General features: G+C 39.8%; 1 protein-coding gene across 1 annotated transcript; it reads left to right on the top strand.

Annotated features, from left to right (window-relative positions):
* The first annotated feature begins 16,055 nt into the window (after window positions 1–16,055).
* LOC110168469 (G-protein coupled receptor 22-like) lies at window positions 16,056–17,711 on the top strand. Its single transcript, XM_020933911.2, has one exon. It carries the CDS (start codon window positions 16,056–16,058, stop codon window positions 17,709–17,711), a length of 1,656 nt encoding a protein of 551 aa, XP_020789570.2.
* Window positions 17,712–24,164: the final 6,453 nt, after the last annotated feature.

Raw genomic sequence — 24,164 nt, 5'->3', positions numbered from 1 at the left:
TCTTCCTGGCTCATCTGACGGTTTCTTGGACACATGCCAAAGACGCCGTCCTCTTCCCAGCTGGAGGCTCCACACTCTCCATGCTGCCGGGAGAATTGAGTGGGAAAATTAAGCCTTTGATCGATGGTCTCACTGCAGACATTATAAGAGCAGCTATAAGGCCCAGGCATGAGTCAGCACTGCAGCCCCATCTCCTTCACATCACCCTTGGTTAACCTTTTCCGATCGGCCACACTGACAGTTTGTGGTGATATATGCGCTAAAGATAATAACGCAAATTGGCCGGAGCAAGAGCCACGCTGTATGGAAAATGCACTGTAATCATGTTTTGGTACTTCTTTTGAAATCATGTCAAAGATACTGTTTTTTTTATGTTTCTGTTAGACACTTTGACAAACTTTATTGATCCACAAGGGAAATTATTTGGACACAGTAGCTCACACATCACAATATAATATGATAACCAAGAGTAAAAAATATAAATGCCAATAATAAGTATAAAAAAAGACAGGACAGACAAGAGACTGGTGTCAAATAAGGCATAATTATATAAAAGAGAAAATAAGTAATAAAAATATCTCAGCTATATACTCGAGGTCGTAAGGAAAACAGAGCAAAGATGATATGATGATTGACAGGACATATATATCTCAGAAATCGTTGACAACACTGAATATATGGCTCTTTGCTGATTGGCTAGTGCCCGAACTTCCTAACCTATTTGCTGGAGAGAAATGAAATAGAGCTGAGGCAATAGGTGGCGCCAGCCTGGCAAGAATTTTTTTTACAGTATGGTATTAAAATTATCTGTTCCCATGGAGACAAGCACCATGCTAGTTTACAAGTTCGATTTGAGGAGAGTTGGGCTCACTTATAGTAGAATGCTTGTTTGATTGTTAAAAAAAAAAAATATATATATATATATATATATATATATATATATATATATATATAATCTATAATTAAATAATAAAACAGTTTAATGCCATACTTTGGTACATTACAGGAAAAATAATCTCCATAACGTTCCTACATGGACACAACCAGGTGCTGAACTCTTTAAAAAAAGAAAGTTACATAGTGGTCTGGCATGCGTTTGCTTCTTCTAAAGAGGTTATGCAGACGTCACAAACACTTTGCAACTTTATTATTGAGCGGCAAAAGTACATGAGTATAAACTGTGAATGAACTGCTACAGTTTAATGAAAAAAATATAAAAGTCTACAACTGTGCTAATTATTTTGTTTGTACCTGACATCTAAAGCAAGAAAATCAAGTCAACAAAAGACCTGTTCACAGTCAGCTAAACGAAAGGCACACTGCAGACGACACACACATTTATTACTGATACAGGCTTCGGGATCAGACACCTTTCTCTTCTTAAAGGTGCACTGCGTAACTTTTCTAGTGGAGGGTCCATCACCTGCTTGTTTCTATGGATACTGAATCTTCCACAATATGACATTAAACAGCTCTACTTTACATTTATTCAACTACAGGTGGTTTTATAGCTCAAAATTACCTAGAAAAACAGGCATTCTGACTGTGAGCGGGTCGCCACTCCACAGATCTTAACTTGAGTTAAGATCTGTGGAGATCAAACCAAGTTACGATCTTAACAGATCGTAACTTGGTTTGGTTTGGTCTCCATGAAGGTAGAAAATTTAATACTATACAGACAAACATTCCAGACAAAGCAATAAGATCTACATGGAGAAAAACATCGGACAGACCCTCCACCAGAAAAGTTACACAATGTCATGGACAAAATTCGGCCAATAGAAGCAAAGAAACACATTTTGTCTGTTAAACTGTCCATAGTTCTTCTCAGTGCCACTCAGTCAGAATGTTGAGGGGCATTTTTGGAATAAAGGGATGTCAGCATAACCTCTATTAGTTTATCAGCTCATATTTCAGGCTTTTCTCAAATGTTAATGCTCCTCGTAAAGATAATACCACAAATTGGCAAGAGCTCAAACCTCGTTGTATAGGCCTATAAAATGCACTGTAATCATATTTTACAGTTTTTTAATGGCTGATGCACATATAAAATGCAAAGGCACCAGTTTTATAAAAGGATATCATCTTTCTTTATTTCGCTCAGGGCTACACATTATTGAATCGGAATTTGAGTTGGTATAATTATCGAATCCGCAAAGAACAAAACATCCCGTCTTTTTTATGTTGTTATTTTATTTGTTGTTCTAAAATGCATGGGATTCTTGTTTTAGTTTTTTAGTTTTATTCAGTTCCTCTCAAATGTTAATGCTCCCAGAGTTGTTTACAGTCTCCACTCAGAACAGAATCCTGCTTTTTAAACATGTATTGCAAATCTAATGAAAATTGCAGTACTTTGTCTGGAAAATGGCAAAATCGCACAGTCCTAATGCTTTACCCTGAAATGTGGACCTCTTCAAGCGTGCTCTGAAGTACATGGGATCCTTCTATGAGTTCATATTTCAGTTATAATCTCTAAAAGGAATTAATTGGAATCTAATTAGTGTTAAAATATGCACCGTGAATTGAATCCTGATTAGAAAATATGTATAAATATGTAGCTTATCTAATCTATGACATTTATTTCCATGAAGATAGATAAATTAAATGCCATACTGTAGAATATAGTCTGTTTTTTGTCTGAAAAGTTTAATTCCCTTTCTAAAACATACATTATTCTAAATCTAAAATAAATCTCTCATAGAAATATTATGGAACAGATTTCAAGGTGACAAATGATTGAACCTTTGTGTAAAATCTATAAACGTGGAAATCTCAAAATCTCTAGGTTAATACACTGTAATAATGTAATGTTAAGGCAATCAAACTATTGTGAAAATCCAATGTTTTTCTATTATTGCACACTCCTAGGTGGTATAACTCATAACGCACCAAATTGCACCTTCCTTCTCTTCATAAAGCCCTTTTTGTATAGTCTGACAGCGCATACCTTTTCAAGTAAAAATCTATTGTGGATTAAACAGGGACACAAATCTCTACAGGCAGCGGCTACACAAAGGAAGGGTACAATGCAGCAGATTACGTGGTGTAACAATAAGTGCCACAACATTCTTCCATTTTCTAACATATTCTCAGTGGCGGAAGCAGGATTCAGAGCTGGTTGCGGAGACTGGCTCTTGGAGAAATTGGACAGACCCCAGTAGCTCAGTATGAATGTGCTCATAATAACTGTGCTGCCAATGGGACAAGCCTGACTCCACTATTGTTTTGAGATTCTGCAGGTTATATCTGCAAAATGGCTGGCCACCAAAATAAGGTTTAAAATCCATGTGTGTGTTCCAAATGTGCTGTGAAATCTGAATAACTAAAGAGTATATTATAGCCTTTGTTAATATTGTTATATATCATTGATTAAAGGTGCTGGTCTCAATAGAGATATTATTGCAATATGACATTAAACCTATGGTGCATTTATTCAATTTACAGGTGTTTTTATTGCTCCAAAACTCAAAAATCTCTCATTCTTACTATGAGTAGAGTGGCCTCTCCACAGATTTGACCTGTAACTAATTAGCCTGGGGGCATAACCTGCTTGTTGCCATGGAGATGGATCAGTTTAATGCCATACTGTGGAACATTCCAGGCAGTAATACCTCTTTGAAGACAAGTTCCACATGAAGTCTTCATGACATAAAGTTTTATATTGCACCTGTGAAATCTCTTCTGCAAAATGCACTTTTCAGAGCTTTAACCATGTTAGAGTTCTTTCCCCATCTCATCTGAGCAATCTTTAAGCACTTATTTTCAAGACACTATATTGCACAGGCTCTATACTATGTTCTCAATTTGATTTTCTTAATCAGTCATACACCTAGGATTCTGAAGTGTGTTGTGCAGTCATTTTGGTACAAATGAAAAAAAAAGTTATTTAGTTGCGAGACTGATCTGCAGCTATTCATGGACTTGCCGACTCTATGTGATGACATTTACAGCAGCGTCAGCTCTCATTGGACACACTTTTCTAACATGGAAGTCAGCGGACTTGTTTCTTTTAATATGTCGTTTTAGATGAATATTGAGATTTAAAATGTGCAAATTCTAACAAAATGATCCTCAAGTGTTGTAAACACACGCTCAGGCACAGTAAGTCTACTTTAAGAAATTACACTTAGATTCAGGAAAAGGAATGAGTCCTATTGGTTGTTGGTGTGCACAGCTTGTCAGTTTCATTTGCTCTGTGGCTCAGGTGTAATTGCTAGAGGGTTGACGGTTCAATCCCAGCTTACAGCACTGCTGCTGTTATGTCCCTTGTACCTTGCCTGAATATGAATGTGGTGTGCTAGCAATTAGCGTGGACTAGGATGTTGTTGTGGGTAGACAGTGAAAAGGCTCTGCTTTTTTCAGTCATTTCAAATTGCCAATTCTCTGTCAGGAAAAGCATGTTCTTTGGAGCAGAATTCAGACTTTGGAGGAATAATGTGGACTATTTTGAATGTTAAATTTCACAGATAAATGTTTGTAATGTATTGTTTATGTTCAGAAAATTAATTTTGAAACCATTTTACATTCAAATGAAAATCAGGATTTATGATAAATACAAGGGGAAAATTGCCCTATCACCAAACAATAGAACAAAATATCTAGAATCTATTCATCTTGCGTCACATGTTGTGGTTGGGTTTGCAATCAGGGTCCATATTTCTCCCCAATTTCCAGTGGTTTTTCATCTAAATTGCAAAGAAAAATTGTTAAGTGTACAGCTCCTCTACCTGCACCGCCAAAGTGGCCATGATCAAAAATAGTGAAAGTGCAGCTGCTAAAAGCCTGCCTGATTGCACCATCTTTCCCCGCGAGAAGTGTTGCAATGAATTCTCCGTCCGTCCTTAAGCTCTGAAGTTGCACTAAGTTAAACAGGCTACTATAGTTTTAATTACCCTGGCTTGATTAAACATAGCGACGTCCCTATCATTAGACTTAATCATAACACCTACTGAGCCCCGGGAGCCGTGAGTTGATTGCACTACTTTCAAAACCTTTCACTTTCCTGCAGTTACTTTGTGAGTCAAAATCACAGTCATCGCCTTCCTCACATTGACGTCTGCGAAGTCAATTTAGATTTCATTCGGTTGGAGAATATTAAGAGTGGCTCGCAATCGTTTTACAGCTATTCTCTGGCTAAATTACAAAGGCAGGTGCATTGGAGGAGCACACAACGTCAAAAGCTGCCCTAAAGAAGCCTCTATATAAAACTCAACAGGTCAAATCAGTTCAGTGATGGCAGATTGGACTCGTGCTTTAAAAGGGTACTATGTGACTTTTCTGCCACCTGTTTGTGTCCATGGAGACGTGCTTTGCGTTAAATGTTCCAGCTGCATCATTGAAAATATTTATCCCCATGGAGACAGGTAGTTGGAGACAAAAGGCCAGGTTACAGGTAAGTTGCATTGTGTAACTTTTCTGGTGGAGGGTCGTCAAATGCTTTTCCTCATGGAGATGTTATTGCTAGAATGTTTCACAGTATGACATTAAACATTTCTGTCATTGTGGAGACCAAACCAGACCAAGTTACAGGTCAGATCTGGGGACAGGCAACCCCGTTCACAGTCAGAATGTCTGTTTTTCTAGGCATTTTTCAGCTATAAACCACCTGCAACTGGATAAATGTAAGGTAGACATGTTTAATATCATACTGTGGAACATTCCAGGCAGAGCAATCACATCGCCATAGAAATAAGCACGTGACAGACCTCCAACCAAAAAGTTACATAGTGTACCTTTAAAAGAGACCTATTATGAACTGTATTGTGATGACGTTTACGGTGCCGTCAGCTCCCATTGAGATCTAAAATCTTCCAAACCAGAACATAGCTGACATGTTTCTTTTGTGAAGCCTTTTTGATCAATATTGCATTTAAAATTAATCCACATGTGTCATAGATTATAACTATATAGCACACAAGAACAAATGTCTTCTTTACGAACATTCTATTAATAATTGGATAGAGACACATGATGCACCAAACCAAACCTGTACCAAAACATTCAGAAAAAGCTTGCACTCCCAGATAAGCCACTCATTCATATTATTTGTCCCATTCTCCGTCCTATCATCAAACTGATGTTTGATGACAGCTGTGGATGTGACTGAACTTGGAATTAGAGCTGGCTAATTTTGTACGAGCACAAAATACAAGAACATCATACAGTAGTTACACAAAGCACTTATCATTCAATTCAGACTGAGACTGATGGATGCAATTCAACCAATAATAACCAATGTTTTTATTATCAAAACGCAAAATGTGATTAGAAAGTAAGTACTGATATTCTGAAATGCTATTAGAGCCCCACTGCGTAACTCTGGACTAAAATAAAAGCACTTTTTTCTTTTTGGATGATTTTTATTATTACAGAAAAACATGTATTCTTACTGTGAGCAGACTGACACTGTGCGATTGTGCACGATTTTAAAATGTTCCGAATGATTCCCAAACACACACCGCACATCTGAGTCAAAGCTCACGATGGGAGTGTGGGCACTGTTCGGAGTGATGGTTGTATCCACTGATCACACACTGTACAAGGGACATGAGCCAGAAAAGGGCGATGTGCAGGGCTGTGGACATGTTTGTCACACCATTATCTTTTTATATAGTGCATTTAAACTTCCAAAACATCACAGAAATATGTTAGCAAACCTTTGGCACTGTTAACCTTAGCTCTGCTTTATTTAAGGTCAGAGGATTTTGCCACAAAACTTAGAGGTGCTTTTTGCCCCAGCTCATCTCTGCTCCTCGCTCCAGTCCATCGGATCCGTGTTTACATCTGCCTGCAGCTGTATTTTACTGTGCACATGCTGTGCTCTATCGACTTCAGTAGCACTTAGACCCAACACAAAAGGAGGTAGCCCGAGAGTTGGAAGTGGAGTTTTAATGCAGCAAAAGTGTATTTACCCTCAGGACCTGGAGACAAAACATTCTGATAATATTCTCCATTTCAGTCTAGTGCAGGTCATTGTAGATATGCTTTAGTTGTAGGGAGTATTATAGCTCTGATGATGCCAAGATAACAAGGACTAAGCTGGCAGTGTGATGTGCAGGTGATGTGTCGTGGTGTTGTTTAGTAAATCATATCAAAAATTAAAACTTTAGGGCAAGGACAAAACCTAACCCACAGTTACAAATTAGTTCAAGAAAATCATTACTTAATACCTAAAATGATAGAATTGTTAATCTTAAAATAAAGCACTAACAATTGCCCTGCTGTAAATCTCCATAGGCTTGTCACTAAAAATATGACTTGTTTTTGTTTCACATCATTAGCACAGTCTTGTGCTGTCATGCTCATTTGACATAATCTTCTCTTTGTATCTAGTGCAACTAATGACCCACAGATAAAATGTTTTTGCTGAAGAATCTGCAGAGCGTGCATCAGTCTAGAGCTGTTTTGTGCTTCAATATTCTGTGATGTTAGCAGCTTATATGAATTTAATCCTACCAACTTTGTTAAAAAAAAAAATCACTCAGACAGATGTAAACAGAAGCCTTGAGATGTAAGTGCTGCTTGGATTGAAGACCTTTTCACTGGCTCCTACACAATAAGATATGTTCAAGGTTTTGTTGTGTTTTGTTTATTTGTTAGGTGCAGAAGGACAGCTGAAGTAAAAGATGTAATTAATACCATATACCTCATTAGGTGTTCATTTGCTCATGATACGTGTTGAGAGTTACATGATCATTCATGACTGGAGTGGAAGCAATTAGAGATTTTTTTTTTTTTTTGTGCAAATTTGAATACATTTTTACAGCATATGAATGGGTATTGTGTTCCTCGCCCTGTGTCCTGATTGGCTGTAGACCATTGTCAATCAGTTTCCTCCGTGCTGTGTCTCCTGTGCAGTACAGAATGTACTGCCAAATTTACATAAATGTTTGATCTCTAGCAATGTGATTCTGAAGTGCTGCGTGATCGGACAATAGCCGCGCTTACTGTGAGGTGCGGAGCTCTCCGTCGGTCCTTTCTCCTGCGGTCATCTCCGAGCCCGTCCCGATCGTGAGTCCTGGTTCAGTTCTGGTTTAGTCCTGGTTCAGTCCTGGTTTACTCCTGTTTTAGTCCTGATTTAGTCCTAGTTCAGTCTGTGGTGTGTGCAGTGCAAAAGTTTAATATAATCTTGGGTTAACGGGCGGGTGCAGGTAGGTGCTGTACTGTGTGGGTGCGGGCGGGTGCGGGTGGGTGCTGTACTGTGTGGGTGCGGGCGGGTGCGGGTGGGTGCGGGATTGTACTGCGCAGGTGCGGTCTTGTACTGCGGGTCTCCAAAAATGGACCCATGCTGGACTCTGCGCTGAGGAAAATAACATAAGGATGACAGCAGTAATAAGATTTAAGAAAGATGCAAAAAGGGTTGTAACTGTCCTGTCTGAGAAAAGTGTATAAAGTGTGTCGTGAGGGGTTTTACAGCCTTAAAACAGATAGAATAATTGTAAAATGTAAAGTTGACCACTTCATGGATTTCACCTATCGTGGGTTATTTTTAGAACGTAACCCCCGCGATAAATGAGGGACCACTGTAATACCCTTCAAATGTTTGTTACAACGCATTTGTAAGAGCTTGGGACAAAAGCAAGTCGTTAAAAGCCACGGATCTATCATTTTAACTTTGAATTTCATTCTCACCGAAAGCTTTATTACTAGTCAAAAAATACACAAGGTTTCACAGGTTTCACAGTCAGAATGTCTGTTTTCTTAGGTATTTTTGAGCTCTAAACTGACCTGTAATTCAATAAACGTAAGGTATTTCTGTTTAATGTCTGTGGAACATTCCAGGCAGAGCAATGACATCTCAAGAAGGTGACGCACCCCCAACCAAAACGTTACACAGTGCACGTTTAAAAGAGACCTATTATGTAAGTAGACTTGTTAGAGCTTTTAACGATACTATAATTGTTTGTCCTTCTCATTTACCCACTTTATTGTGATGACGTTTATGGTGACGTCGGCTCCCACTGGACCCCTCAAGCTTCCAACCCAGAAGACAGAAACTACTTCATCACTACTCAATAAAATATACAAATAAAACTTGTTTCACTGGGCGCACTCAAACTCTGCCAATTATTTTTCATACAACATTAGCCAGCATCAAGGATTTCCTCTAGTTGTCAAGACTGATGCAAATTTTCAAACAGTTTATATCAAATTGCCTCCACATTTTAATTTCCTAGTTTTAGAAAAGTTGGCAGATTTCAACAGCTTCTACTTTGTGGTTCATAGTTCTTTGTTCATGTAAATACCTTTTTTTCTTGCCCCAGAAAAGTGTTACTTTTTCTTTAATTCTCTTTAATTCTCACATGTGGAGTGTTTTATCTTCAACAGCTTCTCACACACAGTCCGTTACATAAGCGCAGTACTAATTTAGTCCCATCTACTTCTACAGAGCCTGATAAATACTAGGAGCATTTGGGGCTCTAGATACCAGCAGCCATTCCTTTGTAATTATTATCAGCAGAGAAGCAGATGACGACTGTGCTTTAATTTGGAGGATTGGGTCAAGTGACTGTGGGTAACCGTGACTAACTTTATTCATGTGAACAGGCCGAGCAGATGTTGTTTTCTTATGTTTTTGTAAAGAGTTCAGCCTCTTATTGTGATGCTGTTGTAAGTTATGTTTAAACAACCAGCATGCATACTTGTAGTAACTGTCGCCCACTCCTGTGAGCTTTAAATCATGTTATAATGTTGTTTATTGCATTCACACATGTCTCTCCAAAGCTCAAAATGCTCCTTTCCACCTTTTGATGTCATGCAGTGGTAGTTTTCAAGTTACCTTAGCTGCTTTTTACCTTTAGTTTAGTAGAGGTTGGCAATTTCAGAGCTGAAATTATCCAAATGATTCTAGTGAAAGTGTAGGAGTTTGAAAACACAGTGGAGCACTTTCTGAATACGGGAAGTGCACCACATGACATCACACGGTGTTTTCTGATTGAGAGAAGAACTCAGTGTAAACATGCAGAGTTCGTGTGTTAAACGTGTGAATGAAACAAAACACAACTCCAAAGTGTAATACGGAAGCATGGCATATATGTTTTTTTAAGTCTGACATTTAAAAAAAATATGTTTTAACGTTTTACCATTGTTGTTTTATTGCTTGGTTTGCCAGTCTGTTAGCAATAAACCTATTTAGATTGTATTTTATAGAACTATTAGCTATATGATCAAGTAGTTGTTTTTTATGTGGATGATCTGTACAAATAGTATAGATTCGTGAATTGTGTAGCATTGCAAAATATGATAGATTGGCAATTCCTGTCAGAAAATATCCAAATGATTCTAGTGAAGGTGTGTGGAGTTTAAAAACACAGTGGAGCACTTTCTGTATTGCCACATGACATCACAAGGCCATCTGTTTGAGAGAAAACTTAGCCTAAATATGCAGGGTTTGTGTTCTCATGATACGGTATCGTCACGGTATAAACCTCACGGTATGATATTGATCAGGGTGTAGTCCCCTCTGTCTTTTGCGGCACCATTACTCTTAATTTAAGCAAAGAGACTTGTAATTCGATACAGTGTGATGGTCCACGATATTATTGTGTGAACTTTGATGATACAATATCACGATATTTCGGTTATTGTTACATCCCTACTTTAAAACATTTGTAAATGAAACGAAACACAACTCCAGGTCTGTTTGCGTTGAAGAAACAACATTATAACTTAGATCAGAAAATAGCGCAGTATCGACCGTTATAGTGGAGAAATGTCTAACACAATGAAATTCCTCTTATGGATCTCTTCATTTAAGAATGATTCAGAATAGCATATCACATTTAGACAATGCCGGGAAATGAATGGATTCTGATTTCCTGGAACACAGAAATAGAAGCACTTCACTATCTTACAATAGCTTGAAGTAAACACATGGAACTTTTACACAAGCGATAACAAGACATAAATAAAGAGACTGCTGCTTTGTGAAGCTGCCTCAGTTGGACCACAGGTGTGTGAGAGGGGACAGTATCTCAGACTCCGTGCTCCTCTCTCAGGCCTTGTTAAATTGGCAGATCGATGATGCTTTAAATCAATGTTCACTACAAACTGCAAGCCCCACGGATCCCATTAGTGGATTAAGATACGCCTCTGCCCTATACTGAGCCTTGTGTAGCCTGCAGGTCCATTCTGAGTGACAAAAATCTTCCAAAAAAGTGTGAAATAAAGCTAAGAGAAAAGAGGAGATAGCGAGGTGAGGACAAAAGCTGTTGAAGAGGAAAATGTCAGGGTTGAAGCGCTAAAGCTTCACCTGTAGCATCTCTTTGTTGGAGCTGTCCACACACATTCACTCGCTTTATCTCCAAAGTGCTTGTGCGTCCTTCTTCTATTTTCACTGAAGTAACACCAACCAGAACTGTTTTGTGGGTTGCATTTGATGGTCAGTTGGTTATTCTGCTTGGTTTCTGGTCATATTTAAAGGGCCCACGTTATATTATTTTCTGATCTATATTATAATGTTGTTTCCTTCTCACAAACATAGTTGATTCATTCACACATTTGCATATTTAGGCTGAGTTCTTCTCTCAAACAGAAAACGCAATGTTCCACCTTGTGATGTCATGTGGTAATAGAGCTAAGTGCGCCGCTGTGTTTTTAAACTCCATGCACCTTCAGTTGACTAATTTGGATCATTACAGCCCTTGAATTGCCCATCTTTACTGAACTAATGACATCACAAATTGTAACAGAGCATTTTGAGCTTTTGTGATGTAGACACACTAATAATAGCATTACTATAAATGTAATAATAGGGTAGGGGTCTCCAATCTGTAGCTCAACCCCTTCTAAGTAGCTCACCGAGGGATTTATGAATGGATTGTGCTGAATGAGTGAAATATGATGAATGAAATGCCTTTTTCCACTGTACATGTCATTTTGATGCCTAACTTTGTGTGTAATAAATGGGTAATGGTTTATGTTTTATAGGCATCTAAATGTACCTCATCTAAGGCTCACCGTGGCTCTTAAATTTGCTCAATTTCGTGTGACTGCTAAAACGAGTAGCTCTCTGGCTTTTTTGTTTTGGAAAAGTAGCTCACCGGAGGACAAAGGTTGGAGACCCGTGTAATAGGGTTACTAAAACACGTGAATGAAACATAACAGAAGTCCAGGTATGTTTTTGAGGAGGTAACAACATCACAAGAGACAATTTGATGTAACTTTTAATCTCTACACAGTGGCATTCCAGAGGTAAAGTAGACTTGTTTTGATCAGATAAAATATAACTTGCATAATCAACATTTTGGACATATTTCTTTACGATTAGCTTACTAAGAAATAAATGTAAATATAGTAATTTAGTCCCCAATACTAAAGATCTGTCTGCTTTTCAAACTAGGGCCATACATGATTGGTACTATAACATTATGTATTTTCACTTCTCCATCACTATTTTGAGCTGCACTGTAAGGAACTGCATTTGCATCTTTATAAATCCACTCCAGATAGAGACGCAAGACATATGAAAAATAGTTGTTTTGGAGAATAAAGATATGCAAACAAAAAAATCAAGTATAATGTTGCTAATTCAGGAAATCACAGTCTATACAAACTGTCCCTTAAGCTAGGAACATATGGCTTGGCTGCACTGAATGTGAAGAATTAAGACCATTTTTGTTACAGTCCGAATCTGAATAATTTGAATTAGAAAAGGCCAAGCCAACCATCCAAATAGCCAGCATTCCACCCACAAGCTAGCCAATTCCTATTTAAATGCAAACCAAAAGAAAATGCGATCAACACTACACATGAGAAACTATGATGAGCAGAGAAAATGCAGAAGGAGCTGCTCTGATAACAGTGTTTCTATGGCGCTGTGTGTGCATCATTGATCCATTTGTCTTTATTATGTAAAATGTTCGAGATATTCATTTTTGTCAATACTGCCGAGACACCAACCCCTATTTCCAGACATCAGGAAATTCATATTTTAAATCAATAGGGACCATATGAACTTTCTGTATACTTAAAATGGGGACACACTGATCTACTTCAGAAATCAAAATAAATGTTTGTTACTTTCGGAATCTGAATTTGAATCAAAGAAGTGTCCAAACGGGAGCGTGCCAATGTTCCTCAGCCCTATGTTCCATCATTTCCAAGTTTTTTCTTTTTTTTTTCCTTTCCAAAATTAGGCCCTGTGTTCCCACATTTCCTTTATCATCAATTTGCATCAGAATTTCTCCCAATTTGGTCGTCAATTACACCCAATCTATTATCCAGCAGCAGTCATGGTGCAAAGGATCCTAGGTTGAAATGACTCTGAAACATCCCTTTAAATGCAGTACAGAAATAAAATAAATAAAAAATAAAAATACTTGACTTAGAGTGTAATTTCAAGAACAATCTTAGCAATAAGGGAATGTAGAGTTGAGGGAACATAGGGCTGACCCCTCCAGTCAACCACCCAACTAGACAGCATTGCCCCACAAACTAGTCAGTAAAGGTCCTTTCTTGCTCAGACTTGATTCTTGTGAGTTGTAAGCCATGTTATAATATTGTTACCTCCTCAAAAACATACCTGTTTGTTGTATGGAGTTTAAAAACCCATTGGAGCACTTCCCGTATTACCACATGACATCACAAGATGGAACAGAGTGTTTTCAGCTTCAGAGAAGACTCAATATGGTAAATATGCAGGATTTGTGTGTTTAACATGTGAGAATGAAACAAAACACAACTCCAGGTATGTTTTTGATAAGGAAACAGCATTATAATATCACTCAGTATAATCTGGGCCTGTTAAATGCAAACCAATAGAATAATGCAAACAATACTAGGCAGCCAATCCTACTTATATTAAATGCAAACCAATAAAAATCTTCAGCAAACCACCCAACTAGACAACTGCAAATAGACATTCCTCCCACAAGCTAGCCGATCCACTCTTTGAATACAAACCAATTTAAACCTCCAATCAATACTACGGTATATATGAGAAACCATGATGAGCAGAGAGAATGCATAAGGAACTGCTCTGATAACAATGTTTTTATGCCACAGTCTGTGCAGCACTGATCCATTTGTCTTCATTAGACCACGTAAAATATTCTCGATATTCATTTTTGTCAATATTGTCAAGACGCCAACCCCTATTTCCAGGAAAATCAGGAAATTCAAATTTAAAATCCATACAAACTACATACTGCGTACTCACAGATCTAACTGTTACTGTCCATTGAATGTTTTGAACAGAAAAAACTGTCAAGTCAACTATACATCTAACCAGCATTCCCAACTCAAAATGCAAACCAATGTGACTCAAATAATTTGAACTGAAAAAGAGTCTAGTTAACCACAACAAGCCAACCCCACCTTTAAACGCAAACCAGTCAAGCTAATTTTTATTTCTATCTTAGTCTGAATCTTTAAACCTGAGCAAACTACCCAACTCGTCAGCTTTCCTCACACAAACTAGCCAATCTCACTTTAGGAATAGTCTGATTCATCAGCCGGTTTCACTTCGTGGAAACCGTTTGACCTCGCAGCGTTTGAATTCGTTCATTCGACTGTAGAGGGGTAATTTTTTCATTTAACCAATCACTGCTATTTGGTCATGGCGTATGTAATGGGGCTAACTGGTATATTAAGCTTTTCCCAAATCCCATAGGAAGAAGGGCAATAACGTCTTTCCCCTTGATAAAATTCACCAAACATTCTCTTTGTTCCGGCTTTAAATCCTCGATCTTTGGAATCATTGCCAACACAGAATGTATGGCTCTTCGCTGATTGGCTGGTGTACTGTCAACTGTATTCGATTCCTGACCTAGTCACTGGAGAGAAATGAAATTGAGCGGAGGCACTAGGTCGCGCAAGCCCAGCTACTTTTGGAATACAAGCCAATTACAAAATGCAACCAAGATTATATATGAGAAATGGTGATGAGCAGAGTGAATGCAGAAGGAGCTGCTCTAATAAAAATGTTTCCATGCCACTGACTGTGCATCACTGATCCAACCAAAATTTCAAGACATCAGGAAATTCAAATGTAAAATCAGTAGTGACCGTACAAATGTTCAGCATGCTCTATTGCTGGGGACATATGGTTTGACTGTAGAAAATTGGAGCCAGCCAACCACCCAACTAGCCTGCATTCCTCCCACAAGCAACCCAATTTAAATTCAAACCAATGGAAAAATGCGATCAACACTACATATGAGAAACAGTGATGAGCAGGGAGAATGCAGAAGGAGCTGCTCTGATAACAATGTTTCTATGCCACTGTCTGTGCATCATTGATCCATTTGTCTTCATTATGGCTCTGTGTGAGGACTATTAGCTCCTGCCACGCTCCTTCTCCAGACTGCAGTGTTGACATGCACCGCAGGGTCTCCACCAATGTCCTTGCCATCTCAATATTACAGGCAGAACCGATAGAAATATTTAACTGGTGAAATAGGATGTGGGTTTTAAATTTATATTAGGAGGTTGCTATTCACTGCAGAGGTCAAAGACTGTAGCCTTTTTCAGATCAGATCCAAGAAAGTCTATATTTCATCTGTTTTGTCACGTTCTCTAATCATTATTTATGTGCGCTGTGCTCACTTCACTGTTGACCCAATTAATTGTTGCATAAGAGTTAATTAAATTCCACCCACTCAAATTGAAGGAACAATGTAATCTAGTACGTGTGAAAGAGAACTTTTGCAGACTGCAGATTTTCACAAATTATCATAAGGAAGAAAACATCTGTGTCGCAATATGAGACCAAAATGGGCCAGCTGCCACGATGCTGTATTTTTGAACTCTGCACAAGAAATGTGCCAAGTGCTGAAAGCTTTGATTCATATTGTTGTTGCTGTGACTCAGAGGCACTGTATAAAGAGGGCTTTAATTATTCTGCAGCTCACCTTGGTAGGGGTCATGGTTGTATTCTGAGATTTCACAAGATAACCTGGTTAAATACCTCATTACACCTTCCTGACCTTCTGTCTTCTGTGTTTTACAGATCGGACTATTTCCTGGTTTGGTCTGCTTGGAGCCAGCACAGAGAGGAGAAGCATGAGCTGCTGCTGCGGTGGCGGTTGCTATGTGTGACACAGTGAGGTGGGTCAATGGAGACCGAAGGCTACCGTGACCTCCTGGAGACCAGCGATGGGCAGGGGGTGAGCCCGCTGGACGGAGGGGGCGGAGGGGCAACGGACGAGGCCTGGAGCACCCCCTACCCTCTGGGCTTCCAGGTGTCTCTGACCACAGTGCTCATGCTGGAGCTGGTCCTGGGCTTCAGCAGTAACCTGACAGTGCTAGTGCTGTACTGCGCTCAGTCTAACCTGGTGGACTCTGTGAGTAACCTGGTCACTGTGAACCTCCACGTGCTGGACATCCTGGTATGTGTGCTCTGTCTGCCCCTCACTGTGGCTGTCATCCTGGTGCCGGCAAATGGGAGCGGAGTGGGGAGCCTGGCCACTCTGTGCTGTTTCCATGAGGCCTGTGTCACTTTCACCAGTGTGGCCACAGCAGTCAATGTGCTGGTCATTAGTTTGGATCGTTATGACATCTCTGTGCGTCCGGCGAGCCGCCTGCTGACCCCGCGCAGAGCTGGGCTGCTATTGGCTGCGGTGTGGGCGGTGTCTCTGGCTGTGTTCTTTCTGCCGTTCCTCGAGGGGGACTTCTTCTCCAGCAGTGAGGATGAGGAAGATGAGCCTGATGACTCTGAGATCACCATTGGTCCAGCCCTGTCTTTCTCCACTTCCCCCTCCGCCATGCCCCCCTCCCATCCTCCGCACCACCTGAGCCCAGCCTGGCAGAACCGGACACTGCTGTGCGTGGGGGGACAGGGCTACTACACGGGCATGGCCATGTACTATCACCTGTTACTGCAGGTGCCCTGTTTCTTTGTGGCGGTGGCCGTCATGTTGTTCACCTACTCCAGGATCCTCCAGGCCCTAAACATCCGCATCGGCTCCCACATGATGAGAGGCTCTCGCTCTAAAGACTCCACCTGCAGAATCCGCTGTCGGAGGCAGAAGAGGAAGGACCTGAGCCTGCCCACAGACGCAGCCTCCTCCAACCAGAACCAGAATGCCTCCCACCCTCCGCTCCTCCCCTCCCCCACCCCGACCCCAACCTCTCCCCCTACCATGTCCTCCTTCCCCCCGGGCATGTCCGACAGCGGAGCAACAGTCACTACAGTGAGCACCGCAGCTACTACCCCCATCGCCACCACGCCCGCCACCCCGGCATCCCCCACCCAGCCCTGTGCGTCCGCCCAGACCCACAACACCCCTCTGCCCGCCTCCTCTGTGGGGGTCCAGGCCTCGGTGTCGGCCATCATCGCTTTGAGAAGGGCAGTGCGCAGACATAGAGACCGCCGAGAGCGTCAGAGGAGAGTGCTCAAAATGTCCCTGATCATCATCTCCACCTTTATGGGCTGCTGGGCCCCCCTGTCTGCGGTGAATGTAATCATTCTGTGCATGGGCCCCAGCGACGGGCTGGTACGCCTCCGCCTCTGCTTCTTGGCAATGGCGTATGGAACTACAATATTCCACCCTCTGCTCTATGCCTTCACCCGGCAGAAGCTACGGCGAGCGCTCAAAACACGCGTCAAGAAAAGGGTGGTGTCTCTTTTGCAGGTGGACCCAGCTCCGAGCGGGGGGACTGTCATTCATAACTCTTGGGTGGAGGGAGGAGGGCAGAGGAAAGCTCGGAAGTCCAGAGTGGAGGCCAGCGATGGGACTGACCGCTGCCTGACAGAAGCAGTGAGAGAGTGACACTATTGAATTTAAATGTGGACATTAATGAAAGACTATATGAAACAGATATTTATTATAAGGACACATAGTAATGGGTGATGACCTACGAAGAGCCATTGCGTTTACAGAGGTCATGAGAAACCTATGGGGCTTTCACGCAGATTTACATTATTAGAGCTACTATACTCTACACTTTACTCTGTACCAGCAACACCCGACACAGCAACTCCGCAGCAGCACTTGCAAAGCCTCACAGCACTATGACCACCTGTTGGACTCCCCGCGTGCACCCATGGGTGTCAAGACGAAGCACCCGTTTTATACATTACTGCTCCTGCGTGCACTTTTAACCTGCATGTGCTTCTACCAATGCACAGAGGCAGACATCACTTGCACTCAAACCCACATATTAAACTACACGTACTACATTTGAATATTTTCTGTCAAAGCACACTGGTACCTACCTGCACAGATTCTCTCAGCGAAATATACATACATGGTTGTTGTCCCCTGATTTTCCAATTTTTCATGCCTTAATTCGGTTATTATCAATTCTATTAGTAAATCCTTGTGGTGCTGAATGTCTCACTATATGTTTACAAAGATGTTTTAGTCTGCACATATCTTAATAATAAAACAATAATTAAAATGCAGATAAATGCAAGAAATCAAGTTTACAGGCAGCAAACTGCAAAAAATATATCAAATTTAATTTAAAACATGCACCATATTGTACTCAAAAGTCTCCAACATAAGCTATAAGGCATGATGTTTATTTCGTTTTGTAAAAGAACCATATAATAACATTGGTAATATTAATAATACAATACATCTTTGGTATGGGTGTGTTTCTAGGCCTGTGCATGTGTGTGGTTGCGTAATGGGGATTTAATGGGAGACACTGAATACCTAAGAAGTTGTGCAATAAAATATACAATCACTAAGCAATGACCCTCTGGATGTGAACGCAGAAGAGAATGTACAAGCACTGTTACTGCTGATGGATTAAAACAATGGGAGGCCTGAGGGGAGGGGGACGATATCTTCTCATCAAACACTGCATTAAACTGTAACTATGTGTATATGACAAGCCACTGTAATCTTGCTCCAGATTTATTACTACACAATGGAAATCAAAGGGCATTTTTACGTGAATCTTCCAATGAGATCATCTCTTTGGGAATAGCAGGCTAAATAGGATCTAGATAGTTCTGGAAATGAGATGTTGTGTGTTGAGAGCAGAGCTTGGTTTAGCGGGTTGAGTCCTGGACACAGTATTTTTATGTGTCTTTCTCCTCAGGGCTTCAAGTCTCATTTTGAAATGTGTTAAATCTATGTCCAAAAGGCAGGGGCACGGTGTAAAATGTAAATAAAATGAACAAAAACTTACTGTTGTTAAGAGTGTGTTAATACAAACCAGATGTATCTTTTGGTCTTTCCTTGTCAAAAACCTCTCCATTCATGCCAACACCTGGAAATTAGAGATTCATTTATCACTGATTCTTTGACAGATGCCCTTCCTGACAAAGTCTACTCCATTACATTGGCTCATTTGTTTATTAAAAATGTCTGTTATTATCATGTATAATGGAATCCAGCTATGTAGTGAAGCTTTTTATCATTTCCTGCTCAGTAGTTTGAGACATTCTTCAGATTACAAGTAACTAATAATGCCTTTTATGTTTTATTTTTATTTTATTTGGTTAACTGTGCTAACTGACAAGGCGACATGACATGGCGGCCTCTCCTAACACCACCATTATTCAACAAGAATCAAACCACCGACCTTTTTAGGTAACGGCAATATATTCCAATTTCAAAACATAAATAGTGCTGGGAAGAATACTTTGAAAATGTATTTAGTTACAGAATACTGCATGTGTTTGTAATGTACATGGTCCAATAACTGTATTCTGAATACTTTGAATACTTACTCACGCAGGGTTGCATATAAATTAAAGTGTAAAGATGCAATGCAGTATTAAAAACAGCTTTACCATTGTTACTCTATATGTTCTGCATTTATTTATTAATGCTGATCAGAGAAAAATCACACATGCCTCACCAGAAGAGCAGTGTTTTCAATTTTTCTCACTGATTCTGCACAATTTGATCAAGTACCGCCTTGTATTCCTTTGATTTTAGAAAAGTAACTGTATACTGAATACCATCAAATGTGAATGTAATTGTTCCGGGAATACAGTTACTCAAAATTAGTATTCAGACAAAGTATTCTCGATATATGTATTCAGTCACTTCCCAACACTCAGGGTGCAGGAGCAAAAGGTTTTAGGGGCTCAAAATTGGACTCTCTTACTATTAATTTATATTAGAGGGTCCCATGTGTGGCTTCTTGCTCTAGGCCTCCACATTTCTGTTGACAGGTCTGCTAACACGCCATATAAATAATGACTATGTACACATAATATTAATAATGTTTGTTTCATCTGAATAGCATCCTGCTGAATTGACATTTTACACAGTGCTCCTGCGTTTTAGATTTGAGCTTGTAAACAATAACTCACTTGTGTAATGTATGTGAACACAGCAGTAGGCTCAGTCCAGTGTTTGAACAGATTTAATACATTTGTATGTATGGGCTCCACGACCTATGGGCTATCCTCATCATCAAACCTTTTACACTGAAGCGAAGCAGGAGAGAAGCAGGTCTGTGAATCGATGTACATTTTCAGGGATGTAAATATGACGTGTCTGCTTTGAGGTTTTTGGGTCAAACAATTTTTTTTGGTCACAAACATCTGCCGGACAGAACGTAAGCTATTGTGATGAAGAACTTTACTGTAAAGAAATACATATAACTGTATTTGTGTTAATACTCTATGTGTGTACACTGTAATGTACATTTCTGATCATGTGAATAGAAGATTAGTATTGTATAAGATTTATATCATGTGTTATTGTATAGAACAGAACAAATCCTATTATTAAAAAGGTTATCTATCTAAGCGGGTCTTTTTCTGTCTGTTGTGTCCATACGACGGTAACTTCTGTGGAGGGTCCGTCAGATGCTTTTCTCCATGGAGATGTTATTGCTTTGTCTGGAATGTTTCACAGTATGGCATTAAACCTTTCCATCTTCATGGAGACCAAAGCAGGCTGAGTTACAGGTCAGATCTGTGGAGAGGCAACCCCGCTTACAGTTAGAATGCCTGTTTTTCGAGGTATTTTTGAGCTTTAAAACCACCTAAAATCTAATAAATGTAAGGTAGAGCTGTTTGATGTCACACTGTGGAACATTCCAGGCAGTGCAATGTCATCTCCATGGAAACAAGCAGGTGCTGGATAGCCAGGCTGGCGCCACCTAGTGCCTCCGCTCAATTTCATTTCTCTCCAGTGACTAGGTCAGGATACACAACACACTAGATGGTTCGCAAAAACCCCAGAAGTGCGAGTTCGGGCACCAGCCAATCACCGAAGAGCTGTGTTGGCAACGATTCCCAAGATCGAGGATTTACAGCCGGAACAAAGAGAATGTTTGGTGAATTTTATCAAGGAGAAAGACGTTATTGCCCTTCTTCTTTGGGAAAAGCTTAATATACCTGTTAGCCCCGTTAGTGGCGCATTACATGTCACGACCAAATAGCAGCAATTGGTTAAATGAAAAAAAGAACCCGCCTACTGTAGAGCGAACAAATCCTAATTCTTCGTCAGACGGTTTCTACAAAGTGAAACCGGCTGATGAATCAGGCTAGGTGTTGGACCCTCTACCAGAAAAGTTACGCAATGCAAAAATATTTATACTTGAATTTTTTGAATGTGTAGTTTTTAATCTGAGGGAAAATAATAATAATAGTAATAACGGGCAGAATTTTATCATTAAAAAAATATATTATATGGAACCCTAAATAAGCACTTGATTTATAGATTACTTGTGTTATGTGTAAATCACGCATGGTCAGTAAATGTGAGATTTTTACATTATATGCCTCACATAAAGCTATAGTGATTGCACTCAAGGCTACCCTGGCAGAGTATATTTACATGCAAAACAGGTTTTTCATAAAAATGTACACACAACATGAGTCATTAAAATGCACATACTGCTTTGTCTGAGTCATAACACCTCTGCCCTCAATACATGGCATGTTTTATGTTTGTATGGACCAGATAAAAATATATTAGATCAGTTACAAAATCTTTCTATAATAAATGAGTTATGATGAACTGATTAACTTGTCTCAGGCCTAACTGTGATTGGCCGAGGTAAATGCTCCATGTATTGAGACACTAAGGCTTTTGTATCTACAATGACACAGAAACCACTCATTGACCTTTTCCACTTGATCCCACTCACCCCCGCTTGGCTCTCCAGCTTTCAGGCTTCACCAGTGGGACGTGTGAGCCGGAAATGCTTGGTACCTGACATCCACAGACAGCTTTGGTCATCTTTAGTCATCTTTAACGGTGTCAGTTCTGTCCATCAAAGCTTCCTTGCATCCAATCTAGATTCATGGAGAAAATAAAGCAAATGTTAATGACCTATACTCAAAATGTAGTAGTCCATCATTGTTCTGTCACTTAAAGGGCCCATATTACGCCATTTTCTCATCTGTTATAATGTTGTTTCCTCACCACAAACACACCTGGAGTTGTGTTGTTTCATTCGCACGCAAATCCTCCATATTTAGGCTTCTTCTCTCATAACACTGTCATCTGGTAATACAGGAAGACCTCCACAGTAGTCCAATCATTTGGTCTTCCGATATTTTATGTTATTAGGCTCTTTTTTCAGACCAAGAGTTTGTTTTCATACCTGACAGTTTGGACTGTTCACTAGCGGTCTTCCTCAGAGTGGTCACATGATGTTGCTGTGATGTGTTTTGTCAGCAGCGGTGTTTGTTTTCCTCTGTCCCAATGATGTTTACCCCATCAGAACAACTCAAATCGGCCATCTCTGACCACTGTAAAAGAGAGAACCACATTATGGACTGGGACGGAGCAAACGTGATTGGGACAGAAGAAAACAAACACCATCGCTGGATTAAAGAGGCAATCGAAATATGGAAACGTGCCCACGGGACGATAAACCGGGACGAGGGGGCTTCTTTACTCTCACACACCTGGGATACTGTCCTAAGTAAGTCAGACTGCATATGGCGCTGTCATCCTGCCTCCACTGGTAGGAAGACAGCACCAAAACCTGTTTAAATCAGATGACCAGACACGTCACAGCAACATCACGTGACCACTCTGAGGAAGAGTGCTAGTGAGCAGTCGAAACTGTCAGGTATGAAAGCAAAGTCTTGGTCTGAAAAAAGAACCTAACAACATAAAATATCAGAAGATCAAATTAACCTCATTGGACTACTGTGGAGCTCTTCCTGTATTACAACATGACAAGATGGAATGGAGCATTTTGATCTTTATAGATGTAGACAAACTAGTGATGCAGGATCACTCAAACATGTGTGAATGAAACAAAACACAACTCTGGGTATGTTTTGATGAGGTAGAGTTAATTTTGCATAATAAAGGAACTCTAAAGCTACACTATGTAACCTTTCTGGTGAGGGGTCTACTATCTGTCTCCATGGAGTTGTTACTGCTTGGCCAAGAATGTTTCACAGCATGTTGTTACACTTCTATCTTGCATTTATTTAATTACAGGTGTACTATTTACTGCAAAGAAAATACATTTGAAAATTCTTAGTGTAAATGGGCTCAGTGTTCCACAGATCTGAACTGTAACTTGGCCTAACTTGCATGTCTCCCCTGAAATAGAAAAATGCAAAAACATGCAAAACTAAAAACTAGACCCTTCACCAGAAAAGGTTTAACCAAGCAGTGAACATCTAGAGTGATTTATCTGTCTCTCATAAAAGTTGTGTCTAAAAGTGACCTCAAGATGCCTCTTTCAGTGCACTTGAAAACAGTTCTACCCCCTCTGTTTGCTAATCTGACAATGCAATTTATTTCGATGCATCTCCACAGGATTAAACTGTCTGAATCAGTCTTTGATGCTGTCCATATTTCTCTAGCTGTCCTTCTCTTTCTTCATCTCTCCATCTCTCTGTTTCTCTCATTCCTAAATATAGAAATGCTGCCCCAGATATTTATTGCTGAATTTGATGTCGTGCATTGCTAGAACTGATGACGTGACAACTAATCACTAACAAAGATACTCAACTTTTTCAAACAAAAGATGGCAAAACAAGTAACATTTTAGTTTAGGAATCTTCAAAAAAGTGTAATTTAAGATGCATAACATATACTATACTATACTATATACTCTGCTTGAAAAAACATCCACTTTTGTCATTTATGATTCATGGGTTTCATGGGTCATGGGTTTGAGGAGAAATTAAGACCGTCATAGCAATTACAATTCAAATTAAAATATTAAATATTTTGAATGGTCAAAAGTCAAAAATTGTTTTCCAATTAACCGGAAGCTTTGACTGAAAGCCATAAATAGTGTATTCTTTGTATTGGCCCATTAATGACGACTTA

The sequence above is a fragment of the Boleophthalmus pectinirostris genome, unplaced genomic scaffold (assembly GCF_026225935.1).
Source record: "Boleophthalmus pectinirostris isolate CB_2022bp ecotype Guang Dong unplaced genomic scaffold, ASM2622593v1 HiC_scaffold_3, whole genome shotgun sequence".
Classification (NCBI taxonomy): domain Eukaryota; kingdom Metazoa; phylum Chordata; class Actinopteri; order Gobiiformes; family Gobiidae; genus Boleophthalmus; species Boleophthalmus pectinirostris.
This window is presented reverse-complemented; position numbering and strand designations above follow the sequence as displayed.

Bases quoted from the DNA above. Each gene is read 5' to 3' on its own strand.
- LOC110168469 (XM_020933911.2), top strand. From the start codon at position 16,056: ATGGAGACCGAAGGCTACCGTGACCTCCTGGAGACCAGCGATGGGCAG.